The sequence below is a fragment of the Centrocercus urophasianus genome, unplaced genomic scaffold (assembly GCF_019232065.1).
Source record: "Centrocercus urophasianus isolate 14NV4802_14NV808 unplaced genomic scaffold, USGS_Curo_1.0 seq_26, whole genome shotgun sequence".
NCBI classification, from domain to species: domain Eukaryota; kingdom Metazoa; phylum Chordata; class Aves; order Galliformes; family Phasianidae; genus Centrocercus; species Centrocercus urophasianus.
In genome coordinates this window covers 6,330,784-6,347,511 of record NW_024884822.1, presented here as the reverse complement: position 1 = coordinate 6,347,511, position 16,728 = coordinate 6,330,784, and the positions used below count along the sequence as shown (strand labels likewise).

Sequence of the window (16,728 nt, the reverse complement as noted above, 5' to 3'; positions counted from 1 at the left end):
AAAAAGTAAATCTTCAGTAAGGAAGAGGTAGAAGGCATTTAGTCACCTTAAAGTTTACTTTCATAAGCATGCAGGGCTTATTTCTAGCAGAGCTGAAAATTCACCTTTTAAGGGGGAGCACAATTTCTCCCAAACACCAAATTAAAATTTGAATACGTTCATGTTTTTAATAGAACTGACAGGAAGCTACTGGAACAAGATTACCATGCTGTTCTAGCATTTGTGGCTGACTTTGATTCAGGTAGTGTACAGTTGTCTTTCCAAAAACCCTCAACTATCCTTTACTACAAAAAGGAGCAAACGCTGTGTGGTGGCAACTGTCCCTAGACAGAACACCTAAGTGCTAAACTTACCCAACCCCTTTCTCATTTTGCTCATGTAAACCTGCCAATTTGCACTTCTCTCAAGAAGTGCCTCTCTGATCTCCAAAACCCTGCATCAGTAGCGAAGCCCATACCCACAGCTCACAGGAAGTATTTAGCACCATAAGGCTGCATGGCTCTCTAACTAGGATACTAATGGGAAAAGAAGAAAAATAATGGTTTACTGGCATTTTTTTTCCCCAGTTGATGCAAATCTAATGTGTCTTTCCACTAAAATAAGCACAGCAGTATCTTCTAGGCCATTAATCCAATGAAGATGAAACAAAGCACAGCAATGCTAAGCTAGCATAACTGCAAAAGCACGGATAAATGGCCCAAAAAGAACAACTGGAAATCAGAAACTAAAACTAGAAAAAAAGCTGTTTTTACTCCAAGTTTGGTTAGAAAATTAAGGAGCCTAACTGCTTGACACAGCAGAGAAAAATAGAGCTCTACAGAGTGAAAGTATGAAACTTGGGAATGAGCAAAGTTTAATAGCAAAAGAATTACATAAAGACTGCCTTTCAATTAGGCTTACAAGCTTTTCCAACAACGGTTGCATCTAAACATTCAGTGCACTGCACCTCTTCAGACAAGAGCTGTTACCTGATGTTAATACATTCCCCCTTCTAGTGTTCGTGGCTCTGAAGTTGGCATTCATACAGGCAAACAAAGGTAAACATTTTAAACACTGGTAGTGCCTAAAGAGATTAGACATTCTCTAATGGCATATATAGAAAATAAGTGGGAATCTTGCTTCCAATAAACAGCTTGATCGGGTACATTTGTCCTGAAGTTAATTTCTATTAAGTAGCATGCTTAATGCATTGCCAATGCTGCCTGTCTGCCCGAGCTCAACATACAAATTGCAGGATTAAGCATATTTTACTTAAGACTAAAAATAAAATAAAACCTCATGTAGAAGAAAACTCCCCCCCCTCCCCCCCCCATCTGGAAACATGCACTTCTGAGTCTTTTTAACCATCCAAACAGTGCACTGCAGCCCGCTTCCCACCCCACCCCTCTTTTCTTCACAAACTAAAAGAAGTTTTTTGTTGTACAATATATTCAGGTTCTCTATAAAGTTTTTCATTCACATTTTAGCATAAAGTCATTTATTCATAGAGACAATTGATCTACACGTTGACTAGCAGTCATATCCACAGTTCTGATGGCTGAAGAGTCCTCTTTACCAGTCTGTCACTGCAAGTCTTACTGCCCTGATGACTGGTAGGCCAGGAGCTCCCACGATGGCACAAATACTTTTCGTCCCAGGAAGTCAGCCCAAAAGTCAAAGATTTGACTTCATTATTAAGAAAAAATGCCATTACAACAGTCATCTCAACAGTGAAACTCCATCACCGATGAAAATCACAAAGTATTCTCTATGGTTCGTTTAGAACCTTGTTGCAAGACTTGAACTCATCTTGCAATCAAGTCCATCTCAGCGTGGGTCTGAGACACACACACGTGCCACTGCATTTAGCAGTGGATACTGAGAAAGCCAAATTAGCCAAGTTCTCACAAAGATTTATGGTTTAGCATCCAATACATCAGCTTCAGCAATGAGTAAAAAGGCTGTGCAGCTTGAATTAAGTAACATAGCCATTCTCTTTGAATCTTTTAAATACAGCATTAGACTAACCTTATTACAGTGACGCCCAATACCCATTAGGAAGTTATCTGGTTTAATGTCTCTGTGTATAAAGTTCTTTGTGTGCACATATTCAATTCTACTGATCATCTGTAAAACAGAAAACATCAAGAAAGAGATTCATTGAGAGCAACACAATTCACTTACGCCTACAATTAAGCATGACTTCTTAGTGCTACTTTCCACTGCAATTTAAAATGTATAATTTGCTCAGCAAAAACCAAGCCTTTCTCATATACTTTTTAAAGAAATTCCTTTTATGTGTTAAAATTCCATACTGGCTGTGAGCTGGAAGATTAAATATATGAAATTATTTCCCAGACATTCAAATTCATCATGTAACTACAGTGTCCAACTGAAGAGAAATTTATTTTTGCAGTGTAGCTTTTCAATACCTACCACGAGACAACTTTAAAGCTTGTCTCTTCACGCAGCACCCATCTCAGTTATTCATTCAGACAGCTATTCACTTATCACTAAGTACTGCTTTTCCAGTTACTTTTTTAGAGCAAGTAACAACTTGATGGTGGCCCATCCTACCCTGACGACCACAATCCAAGAATGGCAGTGAGCAAAGATGCAGGGAAGTTCTGGCACATCTTAGCATCACAAATGGTCGTGCAATTTCCCGTGCGTGAGAAAAGAGCACGAGTTCATATGGAACAGCTTTTCAGCTGCACTTCACACAGCCTTTAGTGAGCTAAGTATGTTACAACATCATATCCTTGACAGCTGTTCTACTTTATTATGTCCTAAAACCCAGTTCTGTATGCTGACCTCATACATCTCCCTTCTTTTCCCAGATGACAAAAAGTTGGTATTCCATACAAAGGAATATTGCACAAGAACTGCACAGGTTCCTCAGAAACACTGTAACAGCCTGACTCTAGTTAAGTGAGCATGTAAATGCTTTGTTCTAGAGCAAGCATACCAGCCATTTAGAGCAGCAGAGATAGGGGACAGCTGATCTTGTCTCTATACAAGCTCCCTGAGCTTCCCTGGCCATACGCCTGGGATTCTACGAGCTCTGGCTAAATGACAACTGGGTACTAACACTGATTATGTAATATTAGATTAAATTTAAATTGCCATTGAAAATTCAACTCACAAACCCCCTACTGCCTTCCAAATAACTGAGAACAGTACAAGCAAGCTATTTACTAAACAGCAAGTGGCTACTTCAAAAGCTGTACTCTCAGAACCAAGTTGAAGAACTGTCAATTGCGAGAAAAAAGACTAAACAGACAGGCACTCCTGAGGCCTCAGTTAACAGACTGCAAGGCCTTGATTAAGTTTGAAGCAGTACAGCATCTCAACTAACACAGAAGGCTGTTTAGCACATTATTTAACCCACTTAAAGAGAACCATGCTACACGAAATAACATTCAGGTTTTCTGACACCCTGACATTTATGCTTGTACGTACCTGGTCTGCTAGCATAAGTACTGTTTTCATCGTAAACCTGCGAGAACAGAAGTTGAAGAGGTCTTCAAGGCTGGGACCAAGAAGATCCATAACTAGAACATTGTAATCCTTTTCTTGACCATACCACCTGCAACAAAGAAACGCGCTCAGCATTAGCAAGAATCATACAAGTTTGAGCCTTAGCCATCAGTAAACAGGAGTGAGCCAAGCAGCTCCATTACTGTCAGTAACGTAGCAGTTATGCTCCTGAACGTACAGAAGTGATCATTCTCAAAATGCATTTTTGGAAACCAATGGACGCTTTTAGAACATTCAACATTTCCAAACCCTAGAAGCCCTCTGCTGGACTCTCTCCAGTCCTCCCACATCTCCACTGTCCCCAGAAGTCCAGAGCTGAACACACCACTCCAGGTGCAGCCTCAGTAGAGGGAGTGGACCATCCTCCTGTACCTGCTGGCACCACTCCTGATGCACTCCAGGATGCCACCAAACCTCTTCAGTGCAAAGGAACATTGCTGGCTTATGTTCAATCTAGAGAGTTAACTAAAAACCAGGGTTATTAGTCACTCTTACTTTCCTGGAAGAAAACCCTGAAGGCAAAACTGAAACTGACAACAGTGCATGGCATGTTTAAGTTTCCTTGAAGTAGCAACATTAAGTTTCAGCAGCAACTGAAACACCAAACACAAGAATTAACACAATCAAAGCAGAAGTCATTACAAGCCAACGTACTGAGGTTTTGGTACATATCTCAAGAACTGAACTGAAATCTCAACTGAAATTCATCAGCAGGACACTTTACAGTTCTATCTTTATTTTCTGCATTATTTAATTTCACAGAAGCATTGTTAATTGCTTTAGGCTTTGTTTCATGTAAGGCATCTCTGCAATGCAAAGAATTCATGCAGTTAACTCATACTATCTTCTCATTTATTCACTCAAGTTTTGCAAATATCAATCAAGTACTGCTGTACTACCAAGTAAATGACAAGAACTCTTCACTAGATTTTTAACACGATACAGGGAAAGGCAGTTGAGTGCCACAGAGGCAGAAATAGTTGTTGCAACACACACACTTTCAATCACAGCCAAGCAGGCAGTAGGATCAACCCTTAAGTGTCTGATGTGTCAATCTGGGACAAAAAAAAAAGAATATTTGCTTCAGGAATTACTCAATATGACATCTTGGTTCCTATCAAAGTCACCTTTGCAAACTGCTGAGTAGTTATGACGAGGGTCTATAAACAACTCTGCAGTTCACAGTTCAAAATGAAACACTGCAGTCAACCAAAGCGATGAAAACTGGATTGGATGATCTGCTAGATATTCTGCCATGAAATTTAGCTGCTCTATGAAAAATAAACCGAATCCAAGCACCCTAAGACCTGCCATTCTAAAGAGTAAATCCAGACTCGGGTAAACTATGCTTTGCTTTAAGAAGTGAAAACTATTTCAGATGCTGATTGTAATTGTTCATTACAGTACTGGCTCAATAGCCAATAGCACAGTCCAAGGGAAAACACAGGCACAAGAACTTTTTTTAATCTGCTGATCACTTAATGTTTCTGAAAAGCAGACTCAACTTTGCAAGACAACAGGACTTCTATACGCCCAGTTTTCATGCTTACAGGCCTATAATTCCTCAAGTAGTAGAGCACCCCATTTATTCATTGCACTGACAGCAAGTGAAACTTCTGCTAGAATACCAGAGTCACCCGTGCTTTATTTACTTTGCTAACGCTCAGTTTTCATTTCCCTTGGAACATTTCCAGGGAAAATGAGATTAAGAAGTAAGGCTACATCAGGTCCATTCACAGCGTGTCCAGTAGCTGCTACTGCTGGCAGCACAAGAAAAAACATTACAAATGTTGGCTCTTCTGAGGAATCCTTGGAAATGATGATGCTCAAGAGCTTGGCAAGTACTCGTTGATCCCACAGTCACTGTAAGATGACATATGATCACACCTTTTGGACACGTGCTTTGCCATGCAAGTTTTAATGCTGCAGGGAACGCCACAGCACCAAACGGAGCACACCTCTGGAAAAAGGCTGGTCGTCTCCAGAGATCTCCAGTGGTCCAAGCCCTACTGCTGCTGCAGTGTCAGAAGCAAACTACCAGTAGGAAAAAATGACTGTACAAAGCCCTGGTTAACTATCAGATGCTACAAGAACCTCAGAACACATCTTCTACTTGTCAGTTAGACATTTTCTTCTAAACACGCCCAGAAAGTGAATTTCTCTCTCTCACTGAGGAGCAGAGAACAGCAGCAACATTTTTTAAGCAAGGAGAGCTCTAGAAAGCAGGAAGGAGATATTTAACAACTTACCAGTTCACTCTGGTTACACAATAACCCTGTGCATTAGTTACATACCACATATGTTCAAAAGAAATATAGAATCCCTGGACTAGGAAAAAATCATTGTCACTATTCTAACTCACTTGCACAGTGCCCATGTCCTATTAGGACATACTACACAATTAGACAACTTCAGTTCTGCTGCACAGGTCCACCTGTACCTACTCGTGAGAACATATATATATAGCTTATAGCAAAATCAGCTTTCCCAAACATTTGTAGAAAACCTTACTGGAAGGCTTCACTAATTATTAGCAGGACAGTGCAATACTGTAAGACCAGGAGTTATCTCTGAACACCGCACGCAGCACAGCAAGCCCTGACGCAGCCGCTAAGAGGCACAGCCCATGCTGAAGCTGCGGGCTGAGCCTAAGCTGTGTGTGCGTAGAAATGCTTCGTCACTCTCCCATGTCTCATTTGTTCAAGGCCACTGATCAGTTAGAGCATAGTTCATAAAAACAAAGCAAAAAACCCAAACAACTCTTTCTGAAGCTTTTGTGGTTAGAACATCATCAAATTCGAACTGTGGCCTTCATTTGGCTTCAGCAGCTCATCTCACTCCGCAGACCAAGACTCACCATGTCGACAAGTTTCCAAATCATGTGGTTTAGCAGCCTGCTACACAGCTCCCATATACTCACACACAAAACTCCTTGTAACATCCTGAACGGTTTGCAGCTCTACGCTAAACAACTAAGTCACATGACACAGTAGTTTCGAACTATTTGGTTTCCAAATCCCACCCAGTGAAGTATGAAGCCAGATCATATGACAAATGAACGCTTACTCAAATGTTTTTTCACCCCCTTAACTAACCTTGAGACAAGCAAGCGAAGTACTGATGCACATCTAGCACTCAGTGGCAAAGACCGTAGGTCAACTTGACCCAAGCTTAAATCCTTTTCTGTTTCCAGAGATGCACCTTTAGAAATCATACCATCTCTATTTCATAACCACATGGTTCCTAAACAATGCCAATAGTAAAAAAAAGCCCTTGAGAAAACATGTCTAAAAAGAACTTTAAGAAAACGAAATATTTGGTTATTGCCCTATTCACATTTTGTATTTCTTTCCTTCGAAGAGTCAAACTGAAGTAAACCAGTAATAAAGAAGTCAGCAAAGAGCTAGCAAAACTCAGAAACAGGCTGAGAAACTGCAGGCCCAGCTGCAGCCTCCTGTGCCACTTCTGCACCCTTGATGGACAATGTTTTACACATTACATTGATAACTGTGCTGGTACTGCTACCTTGTTGTAATTACCACCACCAAAACTGTGCGAGCTGTTCAAGGGATAAATAAAAGCATTCAGGAAATTCATGTTTACAAAGTGGGAAATGTAAACAGCAGTGAATGAAGCAGCTCACTGGACAGCTGTTGGTCACCAGCAAAGAAAACCCAAACCCCAGGTGCTCCGAAACTACCAAGGCATGAGCATAAGGCAGCATCACTTCACCTACAGGTTACTGTATGCGTAAAACCAGAACATCAGCTCACTGTCACAACAATGCATCCCTACTACCAACTATAACAAGACTGTCTTGTTTCAGATCAATAAAAGCTCTCCTCAGACCCGTTTTGCCCAGCGTCTGCTCTTCTGCTACAGGCTTCTGTGAATTTGACTGCCACCACTGACTATTCCTGTACCACCAGGAACTGCAGAAGGTCACGCTCGTGTCCTACCACAAAAAAGCATCCTAGTGCCTCAGTGCAAAGAAGTGCAATGCTGCTGTGAGAAAGCTTAGACCCCAACCTTTAGATTCTGGAATTCAAGCAAAAATATAATATTGATGAAAAGGCATCCAGAAACAATTATATCTTCATTCAATAAAAAAGGTCAATTTGCACTTCAACATTCTACTACCTTCTGCTAATTTCATCATTTGTACTATGTCACCCTACCATTACTCTGTCTAGTTCTATGCAATTAGTTTCCCAGCGTTTTGGCTTTCAAATGTCAGACAGAAGAACTCATATGACAAAAAAGTGGAGACTGTCGAATGAAAGTGGATTGAGAAACACTACTAGAACAAAAACAAGCCACAGTGAACAAGCAAGCTGGAAAGAACTACTGGGATTACCTGAGATAACCTTATCAGTAAGTTTGACGAGTCAGTGTGCACATGAGGGTGAATACACAAGTCTGGAAGACCTGGTGAGCACAAAGGACTCAATGTCCGAAATAAAACCGAATGACAGTGAGGGAATGAATGCACTGAACTATTCCACTTCTGCGATCACTAACGCACTGACACAGAACTCTCCTAACCGGGCGTAACGTAACGAAAGGGAAAACACAGGCCTCCCTATAATCATATGCTTCCACAGGCAGCACTGAAAAAAATCAGCAATCCTAACCAATGCAAACACAGGTATTCAACAGAAACTGGGCAGGAGGTGGTGCCAATGCTTATAGCACTGCTGTCCCTTCATGCAGCAATCCAAACACGCACGGGTCAGATATCCCGGAGAGGCAATGTAAAGCAGAACAGGGACAGAGGACTTCAACATGGATGGAAAGGTGGTGATCCTAGCAACCGTGTTCACACAGCTCAGCAAGCCAGTCATGAAGTTATGCAACTGCTCATACAGGATGACTGTAAGAGGGAGGCAGCCATTAAAGAAATCAAGGAAGTAGTAAATGGGCACCGACCGCCTACGGGTACAAGCACTCATCTTCAGGCTCTTTCCAACCACAGAGCAATGAGCGCTGGCCTAAGAAGTCAGCACTGTGCCAGAATCACAGGAAGAACTGCACATTAACCAAAACAAGCAGGAACAGGACCAAAAGTAATCTCTTCTGGACTTCTCAGGCCAAACTCCTGAGAAATAAAGATGTTACAGACAAACCACTGAATATATTCTGCCTGTAGAAGTACACTAATTTGAGTCTTAACAGATATGGAAGCAACACACATGAGGAAGGCAATCTACCACTCAGATTCTGATTCACATCTACATTGCCACATATCCTGCACTCCCTGAAGCTGGAAAAGCACTTCAACTGCTAGCCAGCTTGGAATCAGTAACATAAATGAACCTAACGTAACATGGCATGACTGAAATACTGAAATGGAATATTTAACAGATGTCATCTAACATTAGTTGCCATGGTGAGTATGAATTAGGCCACTCAAGTACTAAATAAAGAAATAGCAAAGAACACCCTATGTTATCAAGTTAGGTAGGATATAAATAAAATTTTGTACCACTTTTTGTACAGTTATGAGAAAAATATGAATACATGAAGCATGCCAATGCAATTCATCCATTAGGCACAAGGGAAATTTCATCTGCCTGGTCTTATGTTGCATACATACTTCTATGATCTGCTGCTTTGCTAGTTGTTTTATGAAGTAAACTAACAGCTGGTAGGAAGCGAGGGGAACATAAGTCACATTTCTTCCATAGAAGTCAAAAGGCTCAGTTCAGATGAGAAGGTAAGCCATTAATCTACAGCATGTACTGCAAACACTGGAGGAAAACAGACCCTTTCTGTAGGACTTCTGCTGATCATCTGTGCCAAATGGAGTTAACACTGAACTGCAAGTGCACACTTCTGCAGCTGTTTCTGCAAAGGACGAACTAAGGCAAGAGAAAAAAAACAATAAAAAGCAGGGTCTCTCTCAGCTGCTTTTAAGTAGTCCACGAGCACCAATTAAAACAGAAGTTTAGATTGTTATAAAACATGAAATTTTGTTTAAAGACATTCACTCCTAGCAGTAAAAGTTCAGGGATTCATTTCAGTTTCACACTGAGCTATCAGAACAGGAGTGTTGCTCATATCTACCACAGTGGGTCTGTCCCTCAGTAAAAAGGTGCTTGAAAGAAATTTACCAACTTTTAAGAATAGAATTTAAAATGCTCAGGGAAAATTCCATTGTGAGAACCACCTCAAAATTACTGAACTTGACCACGGTTTTCCACTGCGTGTACTATTTAGTGAAGATAAATATGGAGAGAGGCTTATTAACAGATTATCCACCAGCATGGCACTAAGTAACGAGAGCCCCGATGTCTGAGATGCTTTGACTTTTCTGACAGCAGCTTTATAACATGCCACACGATAGGACATCATGTAGCAATACCTAAGTGACAATATTTAATTTCTCAACCTCACAATATTTTGCAAGAACTTACTGCATTGTCAAGTTAGAAATGTAGGATTTTACTTGTTCAACCTGCAAAAACAAAAAAGTCAATAGCATTTGTATTTAAACTTCGCAGTGACTGAACTCAAATATTCCCCTGATAAGCCTCAGATGCAACTGAATACTGCACCTCTCCAGCTCTGCTCACAGAACACAAGCATCTTCTGTTTTACAGTCAACCCTGGTTTTTGTGCAACACTTTCATACCTTGCCAACAGCTGCAGCTAGATCCAGCACAACACCCCTTCCTAGAGGGAAGCAGGTAACAAGTTGCACCGAGGTGTTGTCAGGAGAAAAAAAAATCTTAAGTTTGCTTTTCTTTTAGAAGTACATTTGCAAGATATCTAAAGAATCTTCATAAAGGATATCAACTCTTGTTCCTAATCACCATAAATGGCAAAAACCAAGAGCGGCAACCACAGGCGGTTCAAACAATTCTCTCGTCAGGAGCGCTTCAACAGATTCACACCATAAACAAAACAACGAAACCTCAAAGCTTCACTTCTCTGAATCAAGATGAAGAATGTGGGAATCAAAGCAGATATTCCAAACTATTAGGATCAACACCCAGTTAACGAGACGATCACAGCTAAAAATGCTTTGCTACTAAAGAGAAAGAAAGAGCTGATGACCGAGAACAACCAGAATAAACCTACCAGAATATTGCAGACTTGGCACTGTGTCCCAAGGCAGACCAGGTCATCAGATGTTAAGCTTGGTTCCAAAGCCCGTTGTCAAAAATGAAGACAGTATAGCCAAAATTTGTGCATACCACAGACTGCAGTGGTATCCACAGGTTTTGTGACATTTCAGAGAGCAGTTCAGAATCCTCCCTGCTCTTCCAGAAAGCAGCAGCTTGCAGCAAAGTTGAAGAGCCTCGTGTGAATTTAAAGTTGTGCAGATATTCAGACAACAGACGAGCTAATCTCAATTTTTGCTATTTCATGTGGAAGTGATATGTTCTGTTACAGTGCAAGCAGCAAGTCCTCTCTCCACAAGTGAAAGCTCACAGTTAATCCCACAGAAGCAGCAGGACAGAAACGCCATTGAGCCCAGCTTATACAGCACAGAAAGTGGAAAAGCTTGGAACCAGATACTTCATTTCTGTTGTTGCTGCTTAAAGGTACCACTTCACAGAAAATTTAACCAACTTACTGCTAGAATTTCCTCAACCTGATTCATCCTTCTCAATACAGTGAGCCAAGAACAGCTCATTCCAACTGGACAGCAAACCATTACAAAACAAAAGCAGAATGCGTATTATCAATTACACACGCACAGACCTAAGTACAAAGTCATACACTCTCTCAGCTTTGCTGCTGCCAAAAACTCATGTCAGAAAACTTGAGCTGTCTGGAACAACATGTGCAGTAATCTGACGTTGCTCCTAGGCTTGGTTAAGCACCTCAGTGATGCACCTGATTGTGTAAGACAAGTCCCCTCCTTCAGATTCCAAGCACCACGAATTGGGATTCTAATGACACAATGTTTCAATGCTTATCAAGCAAACTGTGAGCTGAACAGCCCCTCTGATTCCTCTTCTAGAATACAAACAGAAGTACTGGTTTTTATTTTTTCAAGCATCACTGCATTTCATATCACAAGACAACAAGAAAAGCACAAAGAACCAGTCAAGCAACATCTAATATGTACATACTTAAAATTTACAATAAAAGACACTTCCCAAGTTTTTCAGAAAAGCTTTTCTAAAAAAAGTCATCCTAAGATTAACAATGCTGGAACCTGAAGGTAGAAATCTTCAAGACCCCCTGACATAATCAAATAGTATCTCAAGTACAGCAGAAGCCATCTCTGTTGTTTTGAGTGCTGCCCCAGTTGTCAATTCTTACCCAGATTCTTGTAATCTGGTACTACTTTGCAGAGGCCAGATGTCAAAGAAAGTTCTTAGTTCCTCTGTGGTGATGGAACTTTAAACAAGAGTCATAGGGAAAGCGAGGTCAGATAAAAGTATGTCAAATACAAAGGAAAGAAAGCTTACAAGATTACTGCTTTATTTGAAGCTGGAAACAAGTTTCTCAACATGTAAGATGACTTCCAGCATCTCGGCTTTAAATAAAAAGCTCGTATGAGGCATTTAAATCAAACCCAAGAACTTACTTCAAATAGTATTTCACTTCTGTTACATGGTAAGTTCGAAAAACATGAAACTTAAGTCTCATTATAGCACTAAAGATTTTCAGAAGAAAGCACAAGCTTAAGAAAGCATGCTTTTCCAGTTTTGTGATGAAACACCAGATACCCGCACGCTTTGGCTGCTCTCCCAGTTACCCTTGTTTCAGCACGAAGCTGTACCCTGATGGCTTTCCAATATGCAACTTCTATTTCTCGGCTGTGAAACAAATGTATTCATACAAAGAAAAGAGAAACTTGTCTAAAATAAAAATTAAATCTGGTTACACCCAAGCAACTGCTGTAACTGTAGCTGTTCTGTTTCATACAGGTATGTTTGTTCTATTCCTGTAGAAGGCTGCCACAAACAGAGAGGACAGATGGGTGAAACAAGGCTGCATAACTCCAGCATACAATCAGGTCTACAATCAGTTGTGTTTACAGAGCAGGGCGAAAAGCTAGCAACTTCTAGGTTTTGTTAGAATATACAATCTGAAATACACGAATGTCCCTCCAGTTTGTACAGACCACTAGTCTATACACGTGCAACAAAGTGAGTTAAGAGCAAAAGGACTAATTAGAATTTGCAGTTTGACTCATTAGCCCTAACGAAGTTGTTCCTGCAGCACAAGACACCAATTCCTTTTATAATACTGCATAAACACCACAAATACTAACTTTAAAAACAATTATTTAAAATACTCTTGGCCAAAGTGTTTCTGGAAAAGAAAGAAGTTTCACTTAGGCTACTCTGATGTGGATTCAGCAGACAGAACTACACAGGATAACACCTCAATAATCAGAGAAATGACTCCTCCTAGAGTCTGCTGCACCAGAACAGCAGCAACTTACTTCTGGATCAGGAAATTATTGAAAACTCTGAAAGTTTCAGGCAGAATAAGAAACAAGGAAACTGCCTAACAAGCAACTGGGAGGGATTAACCCTGGCACTTTAACTGTACGGAAATCCTAGTGACGCATCTGTTGCGGGTAACAGAAAGGGGCTGCCGTTTCATTCTTGGTCGAGGTTCTCAGCAGTCTCAAGCCTTGCTGCACATAACTATGAAAGGAAAAGATACATGCCTGAGCACGTCCCTTGTCCCAACAGGAGAAGGGGGAGGGTTAATCACGTCTATCCGCCATTTTCTGAGCGGAGGAGGAAGACATGTTGGAACAAAAAAAAAAAAAAAAAAAAAACAACAAAAGAAAGCAGCCATTTCCAGTACCAGCTCCAAACTCTCAGCTCATCAAGAACACTGGCTCACACAGAAACAATCTCATGCTTTATTCTGATCGCTTTAAGAATTTCTCATAGCTCACAAACTGCTGAAGATCTCACTTCCAACACACAGTATGTAAGCTTAAGAACAAAGTCTGGAGCAGGGAGAGGAAGCTACAAGGATACCCAGGTAGTTGTTAAGCTTAGAAAGGAGTATTTTTCCCAGCAGTCCAACTCCTTCAAGAATGAGTCTCTTATGGTTGTGTCCCACCTGGGAACATTAAAGAAAAGTTGCCATACTCGGCATCTACAACTGAATCCTACCGTATATGTGGGATGCCAACTCCTCCTTGCAGAATTTTGTAGAGTTTGCTCTCATACAGCAGCTGGGGATGTCTGGCCTTCTGAGACTCCAACTTCACAGCAACTTCCTGCAGTGAGAGGGAACAAGGAATCAGAGCAGAGCGTCCACCGAGCACTGCCTTGCCACTTTAGTATTCCCCACACTCTGAGCTACAATTTTTTACACTTCTGCCAATCAACATCCTGCAATTTGTTGCCTCTTCAAATAAAATCCATAGCATGATGATTTGTACTCGAATATCCATCCCAGGTCATGAAATTGAGCTGGAGATGTTATATCTTCAGATTCACACAAGCAAGGAAGAACGTACGTGGGTGTTTCTTCTTTACAGCTCAGAGAAGTGAGGGGGAGAAAGAATAAAAAAAAATACGACAAAAAATAAAAAAGAACTGAAGAAACAGGGGATCTTCTTTGTTTCTACTGCGGTTGATGAACACGAGATAAATCGCTTCCCAGCAGAAAAAAGGGGCAGAGATGACTGCCAGAAAACAGACTTCTCCGGCCGCTGACAAGGCGCTCTCCTCTCCCTACCTCTCACAAAGCAAAGCGCCGGGCGGCGGCCAGCGGCTCCGTGGGAAGAAGCAGAACCGCTCCCAGCCAGAGGCCGTGAGCTGCGGGCCCAGGACCGGAACAAAACGCCCGGCTCCACGGCCGGCGCCCCGGGAAGGCGAACCCAGGGAGCCAAGCGCCGGGTTCAGGAGGGCACCGCAGCTCTCCGGGTGCGCCGAGCCGCCGGACGGGGGTGCGTGCCGCCCTTACCTCCCCGTTGGTGATGTTGATTGCCAGATAGATGTCCCCGAAGGAGCCCGAGCCGATCTTCCGCACCAGCTTGTATTTGCCCCCGACGATGAACTCGGCCTTGGAGCCGCTGCTACTCGCCATGGCGACAGGCGGCCGCGGGGCGCTCCCGGCGCTGCGGGGCTCGGGGGAAGGGAGAGGGGAGAGAGGGCTCTGCCGCCGCCCCGGGAAGGGGAGAGGGGCAGGGGAGGGAAGGAAGGCGCGTAGAGAACGAAGAACGGCGGTCCCCGCCGCTCAGCTCGGGCCGGGCCCCTCGGGCGGCCGCCCCGCTCCGCGGCTCTGCCCCGCTCCCCGGCCGGGAGCCCCTCGGCTTCCCGCGCCCTCAGGAAAGGTGAGAGGCGGCCGCTGAGGTGCTGCGAGGGAGCGGGAGGGGAGAGGGGAAGGGAAGCGCGAGGCCCGCTGGCTCCGCCGGGTCCCGGCAGCAGCCGGTCCCTACTCGGCCGCCGCCGCCATCTTGTCTCTCAACCACTGCTATCGCGGACACAAAATGCCCCCAGCCTGCAGCCACCGCTTCTTCACCGCGCGGGGCACGCTGGGAGCGGGGCGGGGCGGCCCGGCGCACGCGCTGAGGCGAGGCCGCCTCCTGCCAGCAACGCGCCTGCGCGAGGGGCGGCGCGGGCGGGGACAAGGCGGAGAGACGGCCGCAGGAAGCCCTCCGCGCGTGCGCGCGCACCGCCCTCCCGTTGTGCCAATGAACGCCGTCGTTTTCCATCCGCCCCCAGCACTGCGTCGCGACGCGTTCTGGGTGTGCGCGTGCGCGTCACTGAAGCTCGAGGCCGGGCGGAAGGGGAGAGGCGTGCGTGCCCTCAGTGCTCCTTAAAGGGGCTGGAGCGCCGGGCTGCGGGCAGGGCGTGCGTGGGCCTCCGAGCCGTGGGGCTGGTGGTGGCTGGTGACACGGGCTGTTTTCAGACAGTCTGGTGGGCTCTGTCTGCACAGGGAAACGGCAGGCGGTGCTCTCACTGCCTGCACAGTGATGTGACACCTCTGCTGCTGGCTTTTCAGGGCCGTGTCAGGCGTGGAGCCTTGCTTGCTTGTTTCTGAATTGCCTGCATTTAAGCCATGAAGAGAATCTGCAGCAAGGTGCCCTGTGTCCTGCTGTGGTGCTGTAAGCACCAAACCCCCATTTTGTGGGGCTCAGCCCCACTACCTGAGGGGGTGTACAGGAAAGCTGGGGAGGGGATTTTTAAAAGGGCAAGTAGCAACAGGATGAGGGGGAATGGTTTTAAATTGGATGAGGGTAGGTTTAGACTAGATATCGGGACGAAATTCTTTACTGGGAGGGTGGTGAGATGCTGGAACAGGTTGCCAGTGAGGTTGTGAATGCTCCCTTGCTGGAAGCATTGAATGGAGGTGTGGAATTAAGGGTCCCTTCCAACCCAAACTATTCTATGATTCTCTGAATGCAGCTCTCCATGATGCTGTGAGCACACAATATCTGCCTCGTTACTCCTCCCTGCCCAGCCTGTGTTATCCATCCGACCTTCAGCCCTAGCCTGTCAGGAGGCAGCACGCAGGGCTGGCAATCCCAGCAGGCCTCACAATGCTGTGGGAGGTTTCTGGGGCAGAGGGAGGTGGGTTTGTGAGGAACACGAGGGACCCATAGTTTCCTGTGAAGCCCCTGCCAGGTCCTTGGCAGTGTCACCTGCTGTGATCACCTGGAGCCATGATGCCACTGCTTTTGCCTGGCAGCTTTACTCAGGCTCCAAGCACAAGAAGCTCCTGCTCCAGACCCTATTTCTTGCTGTCTTTCAAAAACAAGTTCTCCTCCCTTGTCCTCTAGCTCAGTGCTGTGAGTTTTTCCTTTGCAGGAACATAAAACTGTGAATTCCCAGTGACTCATTATCACTCCCTGTCAGAGCAGCGTCTTCTGCTGTGCAAGCCTACATTTGGGAAATGATTCAGTCCTCAGCAAAAAGAAAGCTCCTACAGTAATGTAGCTCATGTATATAGAAGGAACATCTACTCAGGTTATTTAATTTAATGGGGGCATGCAGAGGATCTGTTTTCCAGCTTGCCTGGCGTCCTTAAAGTAATGGGAATAACAAAAAAAGATAAATTATTTTAAGACTGGTCTATGCACAGATTGTTTTAAATAGCTAACACTGATAAAATTGAGATTAAGAGGTCCAGGTTAAGACATTATGGTATCAATAGGAGCATGTTCGTATGAAGGTAGAGGAGTCTTAGCATAGCAGCGTCTACACGATAAGGGAGGTTTTTATTGCACCCACCATATTGCTTTCTAACTTGGTAAAGTTACTGTGGTATGAA

General features: G+C 43.8%; 1 protein-coding gene across 4 annotated transcripts in view; it reads right to left on the bottom strand.

Annotated features, from left to right (window-relative positions):
• The window catches only part of CSNK1A1 (casein kinase 1 alpha 1), a 32,829-nt gene extending 18,114 nt beyond the window's left edge, over positions 1 to 14,715 (bottom strand). For 3 of the 4 annotated variants that reach the window (XM_042826125.1, XM_042826127.1, XM_042826126.1), the window contains exons 1-4: positions 14,419 to 14,715; positions 13,620 to 13,726; positions 3,442 to 3,568; positions 2,008 to 2,106 (exon numbers count right to left, since the gene is read on the bottom strand). In XM_042826125.1, the coding sequence (XP_042682059.1) occupies positions 2,008 to 2,106; positions 3,442 to 3,568; positions 13,620 to 13,726; positions 14,419 to 14,541 (456 nt within the window). In that variant the 5' untranslated portion in view covers positions 14,542 to 14,715. The remainder of the gene's footprint in view (positions 1 to 2,007; positions 2,107 to 3,441; positions 3,569 to 13,619; positions 13,727 to 14,418) is intronic. The other variant, XM_042826128.1, reaches the window with a different exon arrangement.
• Between the last annotated feature and the right edge of the window lie 2,013 nt (positions 14,716 to 16,728).